We start from the raw sequence: 13,623 nt of genomic DNA on the forward strand, positions 1-13,623 counted from the left end.
GCCTCTCCCCTGGAGAAAACACAAACCCTCTGCCAGTGCATTACTCTACTCCTGCTCTTGCTGTATCTCCTGCCGTTTCAGTCCAGCATCCCCACACAGCCTGGCCAGCACACCTCACTCCTGCCTTGTAGCAGCCTCTACTCTTGGGTTTCAGAGTCACGGATCTGAGCTCCTACCTTCCTTTGGGTTTATCAGCTCTGTTCAGGGCCTGACGAAGGAAGAGGCATCCGTGTGGCCCTTCTTGGGATGGTTCTTATAGGTTGGATGTCAGTGCCGCCCTTCATTTAAGATAATTGTAAAAAACATTTAAGCTCCTATGCTGGTAGCTGGAAGCTGGTAGCAGGTAGCTGAAACAACAGAGGCCTCCATCCACAACACAGGCACAAGGCATTTGTGGGTGGAGAGGTTTTGCTGGATATTGTTTTGAGAAGGTTTGTGTGTCTGAGGAAGAGAGGCCAAAAGGCAGAGAAGCAGGGAGAATCACAGCAAGGACAGAGTCAGGATAAGCATTGGGAATGTGGCCCTGAACAAAAGCTGAGAGAGAGTTTTGGGCTAAGTGCTGACTAGAGGCTTGGAACTGTGAGTAAAGACACAATCTCTTATTTAATTCCTACTGTGGTCAGAGAAACGGGACTTTGTACATTCCTTGTAAATAAACAGGAATGCTTGACTCCATCATCAGTTTCTCCTAATAACCACTTGGGTCAAAAAGGAGTAACAGTCTATAATTTTTCTGTAATTCTGGGAGGTGAGTGAGGGGAAGTCATATCTAATTTGGTGTGGACTTTCCCCTTTAGACTAGCCACACACACTCCATCACCACCTTGGACTTGGCTTCTTGGGCCACCAAAATACCCATCACCCCTGCCCAGAGAGGTGGTCCTGGCAGACTGGACTCCGTGTAGTTCTGGAAACAAGCAGCACCTCTAGGAGCAATGACTCCTGGAGTGGAGGGGAGAGTTCCCTTACAAAGAAAGCACAAGAGACAAAACTGAGGCAGAGCCACTCAGATGTGATAAGATACAGGATTTAATGGAATGAATGGAGAGGTCCTCAAAGTCCATGTCGGAGAAGAGCCTCTGTGACCCTTTGACAGTCTCCACTCCGGGGCTGAGTCTCTCCTGTCCCACCCACTGGAGCATTGGGGACTCTCAGCTGTTTGAATCAGCTCCTGTGTGTGCTCCCCAGGAGACGATTAAGGTGCATCGCTGACTCCACTGTCCCTGGAGACCCTTCTATGGCAGCCCCTGCTGAGCCCATCAAATCCTCCAGCGGAAGAGAGATCAGCTCACAAGTCCTGCTCCCCTCAGAAAGTGGAGAACCCTTGAGTCATCTGACAGCTAGAAGGAGTGCATCAACCAATCCAGGGGGCCACAGTGGCCCTAACAATGGGACTCTAGCTCTGTCAGCATCAGGAGGCCAGGTCTGGTGGAAGGAAGGGGCTGCCCCACACCCAGGCTGAAAGGTAAGTCCTCATCTGGGCAGACCAACTGGCGGAATCTCTGAAAGACAAAGTCGGATGTTGAACAAGGGTGTAGGGACAGATCCGGCTCACCCACAGCCTCCTCCGCCCAACTGCACCCCCACCAAACAGCCCCTTTCTAAGTAGCCTTCCAGCAAGGGCTGCACGGAGGGGCGAGGCAGGTTGGAATTTGGTAATCACATCTGGATCTCTGGCTGAATGATTCCCAGTTCATGACACGTAGGCCCTCCCCATGCTGGGACGCCAGCCCCTTAAGTCCAGGGATGTCCTCGAATAGCCCCAGTTCCCACATCCAGATATGACAATTTAAACAACTGTTGAAAACCACCTTGACTGTTTGAACAGCAGCTGGGAATCCCCAGGGCTTGTGTGGAACCAGGGAAAATTCCCTTCCATGTCCCTGACCGGGGCTGTGGCGCTGTCAAAACAAAGTCAGCCTCCCACGTATCGACCCCAGCTTTTACACCTGAGCCATCCAGCACGTTTCAAATGCAGACCAACCCCACAATGCTTCCTCATAGTCAGGGCAGTACACATCCAAAGGCCACTCCTAGGGTGTGCAGAACGGCACTAACCCAGCCCCTGTGGACATCAACAGGTGCTCTGCCGATGGAAATGTCAGCAAAAAGCAGAGCCTTTTCTCCACAGACAGGGAGACAACAGAGGTTTTGGACCCAGTTCTTCCTTACAGTCCATCACCATGCACTGCTCTAGGGGGCAAAAGTTGGTGGAGAAAGCTCAGGGATCCCAAAGTGCAGAAGGTCTCTAAAGCCAGCTTACAGGAGCCTCGTGGCAGGTAGAGGACGTTCTGGAGGGAGGTGCATGGTCACAGCATGCTGTGTTCTGGCCCAGGAGAAAAACAGTGCAAGTTAGAGCGGCCCTGAGGCTGCTCTAACTTACACCAACTGCTTTGTAGGCATCTGGCTGCCTCACAACACAGGCAGTGTAAAGGTGGCTTCAAGCCTCCATTGATTCCCCCACAATTCTCCATTCCAACAATGAGATGGGGGGGGACTCAGCAGGGAATCTAGAGGTCCCAGCATGCAGCCTTGCCTGCATCATACACTGGGATCCATAGTCCCCACAGGTCAGACCTCCACACTGAGATGAGGGCAGCCCACAGGCTATCTGTAGACCCCAGTGGACTGCGTTTGGCCTGGGGCCTACACTTGGTCTATCAGCACTTCCCACGAAGCTGTTTTCCTACGGCATTTGACAAGTGATGGAGAGCCAATAACTGCGACGCACAGGAAGGCAGCTATTTCTGTGTAGCCCTCCAGCCAGCTTGAATTCAATAAAGCCACTAATTCTTTACAGTAATAGACTGAGCTTCAGTAACTTAATTCTATGTTCCTGTTTATTAACCCACAACACACCAATCACACCTCAAGAGGCTGTCACTTCAATATGCCAGTGACCTGTAAGGCCCCCATCACCCCCTCTGTGGACCATACCCCACTCCCAACGCAGCAGCCTCACCTCTCTCAGAGAGCCCTTGATCATGGAAAGTTTATAGACAATCCAGAGAGGGATGCAGACCATAGATGAGAGGGCCAGCAGCCAGCCCAGGGTGTCTCCCCACCAGGGGTACACGTACTTCTTGTTGTAGGTCAGAGGGGTATATTTAATCAGAGAAAACAGGAAGGTCGCCTGGGGAGGTGGAAGAAGCCAAGAAGAGAGGAAGGGGGGAAGCAATGCCATTAGCCAACATGATCTCCCTTCTGACTTCACATCCGCAGCAGGACTTCCTTGGGACAGACAGCCCCCGAGGGGCAACAACACTTGGGTGCTGCTGCCCCTTCAATTAGTGTTTGTTATCTCAGCCAAGAGCTCATCCTAACAGCAGTCCCTGGAGATCTGTTCCCTCCCCCAGTTATTCCATCCCCACTCACGGATGTCCATGGTGATCAGATAGACCACACAGCAGCAGCAAGATTAGAACCTTTGGCTTCCAAACCACAGGCCACTTGAGCTAAAGTGGGAGTCTGCTCACTGGGGTATGTCTACACAGCCAGCAGAAACCTGCTGCAGCGAGTCTCACAGCCTGGATCTACAGATTCAGGCCCATTCTAAAGCACTAGAAATAGTTGTGCAGACATTCAGGATCGGACTGGAGCTCAGGTTCTGAAGCAGAGCCTGAGCTCCACCCCAAATGTCTACACAGCTTTTTTTAGTGGCATAGCATGAGCCTGAATCTGCAGACCCCGGCCCTGAGACGTGGTGCCATGGGTTTCTGCTGGCCATGTAGACAGGGCCGGCTCCAGCATTTCTGCCGCCCCAAGCAAAAAAAAAAAAGCCACGATTGCGATCAGCGGCGGCAATTTGGAAAAAAAAAAAAAAGCCGCGATCAGCGGTGGCAGTTCAGCGGCAGGTCCTTCACTCCTAGAGAGAGTGAGGGACCTGCCACCCCCGAATTGCCGCAGGTGCCGCCCTCTCCCTTGGCTGCCCCAAGCACCTGCTTGTTAAGCTGGTGCCTGGAGCCAGCCCTACATGTAGACGTACCGTAGCTGTCAGTAGCAGTAGGGTTCTTACCTTCTATGGATATGCTGCTGGAGGACAACATGATGGCCACATTGAGCCAGTGAGCCATTACAACCTGGCCCGCTCCATGGGAAAGTGCTTACTACCTACTCAATATGTCCCCAACACAGGGGTCCCAGAGCGATCCATTTCCCCCACTCCCAAAACAACCTAAACCAGCCCCACTCCTCTCTCAGGCCCCCAGACCAATGGCCTCCAAGCTCTCACCATGCAGACAGCTGGCGTGATGAAGAGCCAGCAGTATTTGATAATAGGCCATGGCCTGTAACCAATCATGTCTTCAATGTTATCATAGAAACGATCAGCACCTGAGAAAGACAGGGAGGGAGACCCTGTTAACAAAAGGGAACAAGAGTAATGGTCATGGCCCAGAGAGGATACTAACTGACAGGAAGACCCATGTGGACAGGAGTGAGCTCAGAAATGGGGCATTATGGGTAATACAGATAAGCACAAACAAGGGAAATTTGTTAGGGTCACGGACTTCCTTGCTGGCATGAGGCAGCTTCTCCAGCCAGCTCCCCCTGGGCTCTGCTGTCAGGAAGCTCCCAGCATCTAAGTCCCTGGGCACGGAAGTGAGGACACGTTGTGCTACTCTCTGTAAAGGGTTCCAATGTACCAGGTTTACAAAGGGGATCTGTGGCCTGGTGCTCTCGGGGATAACAGAGAGACCAGCCCCAGTGAGGGGACGAGAGTCCACTCAGGGATTCGGAGTCAGTGAAAGCTGCTGGCCACCAGGCCCGTACTCACCATACACCCAGCCGATACAAAGCGTCTCAAAGATGGCAACGAAGAGCAGGCACATGCCGCTGGCAGCGTAGTAATCAAAGAGCTGGAAGATGTACATCCCACCCTGGGAGGGGGCAAGCAGGGAGAAGAGAGTGAGAAGAAATCTAACTAAGGGACAGGTCAAGCCGCTCAGCTGGAGAAAGAACCAACTCAAGTCTTTGGCACCTTCCTGCCCCACCCTCTCCTGATAGAGTCTGATGACAAGCTTTCCCCTTATAAGCCCAACCTGGCCAAGACCTGATCTGCACTGGGGACCTCTGTGGAAATCCTGTTTTCCCCAGATCCCATCCCGGCTCTGTCTGCAGCCTCTCATTTCCAGGAGAGGATAAGTCACTGTTCAGGAGTTTGGAGTTATTTTTAGGACAGTCTGAAAAAAAATAAGCTTGGTAGTGGGAAATGGGAAAAGAGACCCACATCTCTAATGTTCAAAAATCAACCCAGACTCCAAATTTGCACCCAGATATAATGGAGTGCAATTTTGCAGGCACAAATCATTGGGGGCCCAAATTTTAGCTGGCTTAGTTGCCTAATTCTACAGGCGCTGCTACAACACAGGCCTGCAATTAATTCCAGGCACAAAATTGCAGGTGCAAAATCAGGGGCAGCTTTTCAAAAAATCAAGCCCAAAGAGAGACAGAAGGAGCCAGAGAGAGAGAGAAACCCACACACAGGTATCACCCACTCCCACCACTGCCGAAAGGGAACCTGGGCCCAATTCTGATCTCACACCACTTTTTATGCCAACAGAATTCTATTCACTTCCATGGGGCTAATCCCAGTTTACACAAATAGATGTGAGGTCAGAACCAGGCCCAGCAGCTTCCTGTACACATAGTGCTCATGAAGGTCCCATCAAGTAAGGAAGAAAGTGATAAAGATGCTCCAATAGCCTTCAGATGAGACAGGAATAGGGCTTGGTTTGCATGAAACTCTGAAAAGCTCTGACCTTCAAAACACTCTCTCAGAGGCCAGCACAGAGGAATGGTCCACGAGAGTTTAGGACAGGCAATGAAAGCTGCACTATCCAGTTGAAAGAATTTTTAGCGAGGCAGAATGTAAAACCCTGCACTGGAATTGGGCCACATCACTGCAGAGCAGCTCTTGTAAAATACACCCCAGAATCCTTACTGACCACTCGGGTCAGGACTCCCCTTTAAACCCCGCCCCAAAGCTGCCAACTCCAGCAGCACAGTGCCCACTAGTCCCGTGCTGAGATTCAGTACTGAAATAAGAGGGCAGAGCACCACCTAGTGAATCAGTAACACCACTGTTTGCAGCACCCGGGGTGTGCCTTAGAGGTCTCCCATCTGAGCACTGACCCAACACTGCTTATCTTAGGAGAGCACATAGACTACAGTCCCAGGTGGAATTGCTGCAGCTGGGCTCCTAATCCAGCCACAGGGTCTAAAGTCCTCTTTCTGCCCAGAGGGATTTCAGTCAGACGTGACCAGAGCACCCCATAGACTGTGAGCTACAGGAGGGATGGAGGGAGGGATTCCTATCTCTGAGTCTACCTCTGTGAGCATGACCAGTCCTACAAGGTAGGAGAAGATGGAGACAAGCAAGATGAGGATCTCACGGCGGTTTTGCTTCCGGAAGATGGTGGGGTACATGTCCATAACAGCTGTCACCAGGCTCTCCACACAGACGAACTAGGAAGAAGAGAATTCACACACCTGTCAGCATGCTCCTACTATGCCAGCTGGCTGGGCTTCATTACTCCACGGCCTCTTGCTCTCAGGACAGGTTTCCCTCAGCCAGGAGAGACCGCACACATTCAACATCGGGAGCTAGCCCCAGCCATGCCATGGCTGTCCTAGGAACTTCCATTCGCATCCATGCCTCAATCACTTACTAAGGGCATGCTGCTGGAAACCAGTGCCAGGCCATTTCCCAATCCCCCACTAGGCGGGCTGCTGAAATCAGCTCACAGCCTTCCTTCCATCATCCAACAGCCAGGCTCTAAAATCCATACCAGTGCCATGCTGAGCATTCCCACTAGGGGGTGCTACTGAAACCACAGCCCTGACTCCAGAAGGTATTGCTGGAAACCAGCATCATGGTTTCACAGGACATCTGCTCAGCCCCCTTCCCACACAACACCACAGAATGGGCTGCAGCTCTTCCCTATGCTGCATGGAAAGAGGAGGCTCGCAGTGAGCATGACATTATTATTATCATAGCGCACAGACGCTCCAACTGAGATTGGGGCCCCATTGTACCAAGCACTAGACAAACACATAGTGGGACAGCTTCTGCGCCAGAGAGTTTATGCTTTAGATAGAGCGAACAGGCAATTGAGGTGAAGTTACTGGCCCAAGGTCACACAGCAGGTCAGTAGCAGAGCTGGGAATAGAACCCAGGTCGCCTGAATCCCCGTCAAGTGCCCTGTCCACTGGGCCCGTCCGTGTGTCTGAGACCATACTAGATTAAGTGAGAGCTAACGGGGGCGCTCTACTCTGTCTGGACAGGGGAATGTGCTTTGCTACCTCAGAACTTGTAGCCAGGTCTTTCCCTCACCACCTGGCCATTTATCAAGTGGAATGTGTTGGCTGTCAGTTTGAAGGGAAGCTGGCCAGACAAGAAGGAAGCACTCGTGTCCTGTCTGTGCATCTGTACCTGGCTGTCCAGTCCCAGCAGAACAACCATCAGGAAGAAGCAGCAGGCCCAGAGTGGGGAGAAAGGCAGCATGACGACAGCTCGAGGGTATGCGATAAATGCCAGGCCAGGCCCTGTGAGAAGAGGGTCATTTATAGTAGATGGTAGAGACCAAATCTAGAAGCCATCAGCTGCACCATCGCCTTGCCAGGCAGTGAGGAAGAGGTCACCAAAGCAGAATCAGGGAGATTAGCAGCTCAGAACTGGTCTATGGCACCCACCCACCTGCAAAACACACCCCACCTTACCCAATGAATTCACTCCTGGCACTAGGAAGCACCATTCAAGAAACAGTGCCTCCATTGCTGGGTGAGGAAGATCAGAGGAACCAGAGCAGGCTACGGCTCTACTGCCAGGAGTGAGGGCAGACGAGCCACAGCAGGCTGTGGGCTCCACCTCCATGGCTGGGGCTGGGAGCTGGTGGACTCCTAATGTCCATGCAGGGCAAACAGGAACTCAGATCTTAATGTTTCATGCCAAAGATCCACACGCCATAACCACTTTGGGACTCAGTTTATTTATCTCAGAAGAGCTGAGTTGACCCTTCTGGGATTTGAACCTGGGGTTGCAATTAATCTCGTTTCATTGTGATTCATTGTGCCTCTTAGGGGGTCAGCAGCTTTGGGACACCCCTCAGTCACTGTTCTCTGCTCTGCTCTCTTTACAGGAGCTCTTTTGTCCGAGACAATGCAGAAAAGGAGTCCAGGGTCAATGTCAGGTGACCAGAGATTGTCCCACATTAGCAATGGCCCACCCTACCCTGCACACTGCTCTTCCTGCACACCGAGCCTACTCACCTGACTCAGCTACCTCAGATATAGGCACGCCTTGTTCCTGCGCCATAAAGCCCAAGATGGAAAAGATTGCAAAGCCAGCCACAAAACTTGTACCACTGTTCAAAAAACACAGCGCAATGCAGTCCCTGGAAGGAGAAAAGACAAGCATCAGCATGGGGGAACCAGCCAGCCAAGCAGAAAAGAACATCAGCATGGGCTGGAAGGGGAGAAGCCAATCAAAAAGAAGCATCAGCAAGGCACAGCAGCCAATGAGATGAAAGCGCCCACATAGAGACACGCACATATGTCTATATTAATCATTTCTATGCAGATGTTTGAGCAGATGTCTTGACAGTGTGCAGCTGTGGATTCATCTGGGGATAAATATAGGACATGTGCATCTTCACATAATAACACTGATGCTGCTTCTTCATCCCACATACTGACAGCCTCATAATGTCACAAAGCCTAAAATAAATTCAGAACTCTTTATTTATTAACATCAACCTGTCTCTCTCTAGATCAGGTACAGTTGGCCCTCCATTACCACGGTGTCGGTGTCCCTAACGATCTTTATTTATCCTCAACACCCTTATGAGGTGGGTATTCTGTCCATTTTTGGGACCAGGTCTCCCAGGTCCCAAACTAGAACCCTAACCACCAGGCCATCCTACTTCTTATAGCAATTGCCATACAGAATCAGACCTGTGACCCATCTAATCCAGTATCTTCGCTATGACCGTGGCCAGTACTGGATGTGCCAGAAGGTGCAAAAAACTGCAGAGAGTGTAATTATAGGATGACCTGCCCAAAAGGGAAGTTTCTTCCCACCACAACCTGATCAATTAGTGGTTGTCTGATAGGATACAAACTCTTATGTTTCAGCGTATCTAATGTACCTGTGGATAGTCTCATTGCTTATATAAATGCCTGATTCTTTTTTGAACCCTAGTCAACTTCTGTCCCCAAGAATATCTTGCAGCAGTGAGTTCCACATGTTACTCACATTAGGGTTTTTGCAATTTTGTTGTATCAATTTTAAATTCATTGCCTTTCAGTGCCACTGGCTGTCCCCTAGTTATGAAACATGATAAACAGAAGCACCCAATTCACTTTCTCTAAACTATTCATTTTGTATACCTCTATCATGTCTTCTTTTATTCACCAAATCTTTAAACTAAACAATCCCAATCTTTTCAGTCCCTCGTCATACTCAAGTCTCCCCATGCCTCTAGTCATTCTCACTGTCTCTGAACCGCTATGTTTCTGTTCTGTCTTTTAGAGATGAAGAGATCAGAAATGAACACTACATTCCAGGAAAGGCCATACCATTGATTTCTATTAATTTATGGCATTTAATATATTCAGTATTATTATCTATATCCTTTCTTTATATAATTTGTAGCCAAGAATTCAAGACATTAAGTATATTTAGGATATAGAGGTGAAATGTAAGTACTAGTTAACGTTGTAACACAGGGCCTACAGGCGTGTAAGATATTCAGTTTAGTGACACAAGGCCTTAGTCCTAAAACAGGTTGGCATAACTCGTTGACTGAAAGATAAAAGTGTATCAGCAAAGTGTATGATTACAGTAAAAAATGTGTTAAGTGCTGATGGTCTGGAAACTATGCATCAATAGATTGAAAAATAGGTTGCAATGAGCCAGTTAACACTGCAAGATGCCGAACAGTGACATTTTGCAGGATTCTCTAATAACCTTAAGTTGCTATAGTAACTCATTAACATAGATGTTAATGAGAATAAAGGGAACTAAGGAAATAGCCTATAGAAAATTGGGCATATTTCCACATCCCACTAAATTAGTGGGATGTGGAAATATGAAAAAGGGATTGAATTGCTGGAGGACTGAGGAGCACAAGCGTTATCAGACACCAGGAGGAAGGTCCTGTGGTGAGAATAAGGAAGGTGTTTGGAGGAGGCCATGGGGAAGTAGCCCAGGGAGTTGTAGCTGTCATGCAGCTGTTACGGGAGGCACTATAGACAGCTGCAGTCCACAGGACCCTGGGCAGGAACCCGGAGTAGAGTGCGGGCCCAGGTTCCCCCCAAACCTCCCAATTGACCTGGACTGTGGGTTCTCCCAGAGGGGAAGGTCTCTGGGCTGTTCCCCAACCCACATGGTGAATCTCTGAGGCAAGAAAATCCGCCAATAAGCGCAGGACCCACCAAGATAGAGGAGGAACTTTGTCACACTGGTGTAAGGAGTGGGATCTTGGGGTGCACAGCGCGGCGGAAGAAGGAGGGTGATTTAAACAAAAAACAAAAAAAAAGGGGAGAGGGTTTATTTTTTTTCACCACAATGGATGACGTAGTGCGGGCACTGATACAAACTACGGCGGCCCAGCAGGAGGCTACCCGTCTCCAGGCAGCTGCCCAACAGGAGGCAGTGCGGCTGCAGCAAGAGACTAATCGCCTGCTGATGGACCAGGCTGCTCAAGACCGAGCTATGTTGCGGGAACTGGTAAACCAGGTAAAGTCCCTTACAAAGCTGAATCGCAGCCATGATGGGACACGGCTCATACGGGCCAGCCATTGGCTGCAGAAAATGACACGGGAGGATGATGTAGAGGCATACCTTCTGGCCTTTGAGAGGACAGCCCTACGGGAGGCCTGGCCTCAAGATCAGTGGTCTGGCATCCTTGCCCCATTCCTGTGTGGGGAGGCCCAGAAGGCCTACACATGATCTGCCTGAAGAAGCTGCGGCAGACTACCGCCAGCTGAAAGCAGAGATCCTAGCCAGATCTGGGGTAACGACAGCAGTGCGGGCCCAGCAGTATCACGGTTGGAGGTACCAGGAAGACAAAACCCCACGGTCCCAATTGTATGACCTCATCCATCTCACATGAAAGTGGTTGCAAACAGATTCCCGGAGTCCGGAAGACATACTAGCGGTTCTGGTCGTTGACCGATACATGAGGGGACTACCACCAGACCTTCGTGCCTGGGTAAGCCAGAACGAACCCTCCACCTATGATGAGGTTGTCACCCTGGTAGAGAGGCGAAGGACAGCGAGGGAGCTGACCCGACCAGTTAAGGAAGAGGCACCCGGGTTAAACTAGCAGCACCAAGCCCTAAAGTTCGGGTAACTGGGCCACCAGGAGGGCCCAGGTGGAAAAAGAGAGAGGCTGAAGGCCCATCAGAGGCCACAAAGAGTCAGAGCACTGAGGGAGAAGAGGATCGTGACGTTAGACTGCCCAAACCAAGAGACCGGGGAACGCCTAGGGCTCCATACAGATGTTATGCCTGCGGGGAGTGGGGACACATAGCTGCACAGTGTCCCAATGCTGAGGAGTCTATGCAGTGTAACTTGGGGAACTGGGCAGATCCATGCTCCCTAATCCACCTTGTGGGGGTCTCACTAACTCCACATATGTATACCAGACCAGTGAAACTAAATGGGGTAGGGACCACGGCACTGGTTGATTCGGGAAGTGCTATCACGCTTATCTCAGGGAAGCTCATGAAGCGTAGTCAGCTGCTGCAAGCTAAACGTATGGGGATAACATGTGTCCATGGGACAGTTAGTTACTACCCCACCATCCCAGTAAAAATCAAGATCCAAGGGAACACTACTGAGGTAGCAGCAGATGTAGTCCCTAAATTCCCATACCCGGTGCTCATAGGGAGGGACTTCCCAGGGTTTGGAAACTTACTCCCAGTAGGGGGATTGGAGAAAGATGGGGACCCTTAAATTGATGAGGCATCCACAGCAGACTGTCAACCCCCAATCTTCTCTGAAATATCCCCAGATTTGTTCTCCACTCCCAGACAGGGTAGAAAGACAAAAAGGGAAAGAAGGGCAGCTAAGGCCTTGGGAACCCGAATACTGACCCAAAGCCAGAGGGTCGTTCTTGTAGGTAGGTGGACCCGCACAGCTGAAAAGGAGGCCACGCAGGAGGGAGAAGCACCTGAGTCTGACCCCCACCCTAATGCTTCTGAACCAGTAGAGGCAACAGAGACTGGGCCCCTAGATCTTGGGCAGATTAGCCCTGGGAGAGGAAATTTTGGACGGGACCAGGCAAAAGACCCAAGGTATGACAACATTAGGAAGGAGGTGACTGAAATAGATGGGGTCCCCATGGAAGGGAAAACCCAGGGACCAGGACCCTACTTCATAATGAAGAAGGATCTCTTATACCGGGTTGCACCAGTACAGGGGCAGAAGGTACAGCAGATCCTAGTACTTCAAAAACACTAGAACGCTGTATTAAGTCTTGCTCATAGTCATCTTTTTGGGGGGCATTTGGGGGTAGAGAAGACCCTGGCATGAGTCCTATGACGGTTTTTCTGGCCCAGAGTACATGAAGAAGTGCGGAGGTACTGTGCCTCCTGCCCAGAGTGTCAGCTGCACAGTCCCCGTCCCCACTTGAGGGCACCTTTAGTACCCCTTCCCATCATAGAGGTCCCCTTCGAGCGAATAGCCATGGACCTAGTGGAACCCCTGGAGAAGACGGCTTGGGGCCACCAATATATACTTGTTGTTTTGGACTATGCTACTCGCTACTCAGAAGCCGTCCCCCTGCGGAACATGGCCTCTAAAACTATAGCCAAAGAGCTGGTGGGGATCTTTGCCCAAATGGGGCTACTGAAGGAGATATTAACCAACCAAGGAACCCCATTTATGTCGAAGCTAATGATGGACCTCTGTACGCTGCTCCATATACATACCCTGAAAACTTCGGTCTACCATCCACAGACTGATGGGTTGGTAGAAAGGTTTAACCGAACCCTCAAGGCTATGATAAGGAAGGTGGTAAGTCGGGATGGGAAGGATTGGGACACCCTACTACCCTACCTTATGTTCGCTATCCGGGAGGTACCACAGGCCTCAACTGGGTTTTCCCCCTTCGAGTTATTATACGGGCGTCATCCCCGTGGCATACTAGATATCGCCAAAGAGATCTGGGAAGAGGAACCCAATGAGGGGAGAAATATAATAGACCATGTAATGCAGATGCGAGACCGGATAGCCCGGGTTACCCTTATTGTACGGGAACATTTGGAGAAGGCCCAGCGAACCCATTACAATCACCAGGCAAAAGTGCGACAGTTCCAACCAGGGGATCGGGTTATGGTGTTGGTACCCACGGCAGAAAGCAAGCTTCTGGCCCAATGGCAGGGGCCCTATGAGATGGTTGAACCCATGGGGGAAGTAACCTACAAGGTGCGGCAGCCAGGACGCAGAAAACAAGAACAGATTTATCACGTTAACCTTCTGAAACCCTGGCATGCACCAGAGGCATGCACAATGGTCCAAAAAGACCTAACCCAGGAAAACAAGCCTTCCAAACAGGTGAGAGTGTCTCCCGATTTAACACCAGACCAGAAGAATGAGGTGTCTGAGATGATCTTCTG

General features: G+C 50.6%; 1 protein-coding gene across 6 annotated transcripts in view; it reads right to left on the bottom strand.

Moving 5' to 3' along the window:
• Nucleotides 1-1,011: 1,011 nt before the first annotated feature.
• The window catches only part of LOC101948101 (sodium- and chloride-dependent GABA transporter 2), a 67,164-nt gene continuing 54,552 nt past the window's right edge, over nucleotides 1,012-13,623 (bottom strand). For all 6 annotated transcript variants that reach the window (XM_065582193.1, XM_065582187.1, XM_065582203.1 and 3 more), the window contains 7 exons: nucleotides 8,269-8,393; nucleotides 7,433-7,545; nucleotides 6,328-6,465; nucleotides 4,775-4,877; nucleotides 4,232-4,332; nucleotides 2,963-3,133; nucleotides 1,012-1,502 (listed from right to left, as the gene is read on the bottom strand). In XM_065582193.1, coding sequence (XP_065438265.1) covers nucleotides 1,383-1,502; nucleotides 2,963-3,133; nucleotides 4,232-4,332; nucleotides 4,775-4,877; nucleotides 6,328-6,465; nucleotides 7,433-7,545; nucleotides 8,269-8,393 — 871 coding nt within the window. In that variant the 3' untranslated portion in view covers nucleotides 1,012-1,382. The remainder of the gene's footprint in view (nucleotides 1,503-2,962; nucleotides 3,134-4,231; nucleotides 4,333-4,774; nucleotides 4,878-6,327; nucleotides 6,466-7,432; nucleotides 7,546-8,268; nucleotides 8,394-13,623) is intronic.

Source organism: Chrysemys picta, chromosome 1 (assembly GCF_011386835.1).
Source record: "Chrysemys picta bellii isolate R12L10 chromosome 1, ASM1138683v2, whole genome shotgun sequence".
NCBI classification, from domain to species: domain Eukaryota; kingdom Metazoa; phylum Chordata; order Testudines; family Emydidae; genus Chrysemys; species Chrysemys picta.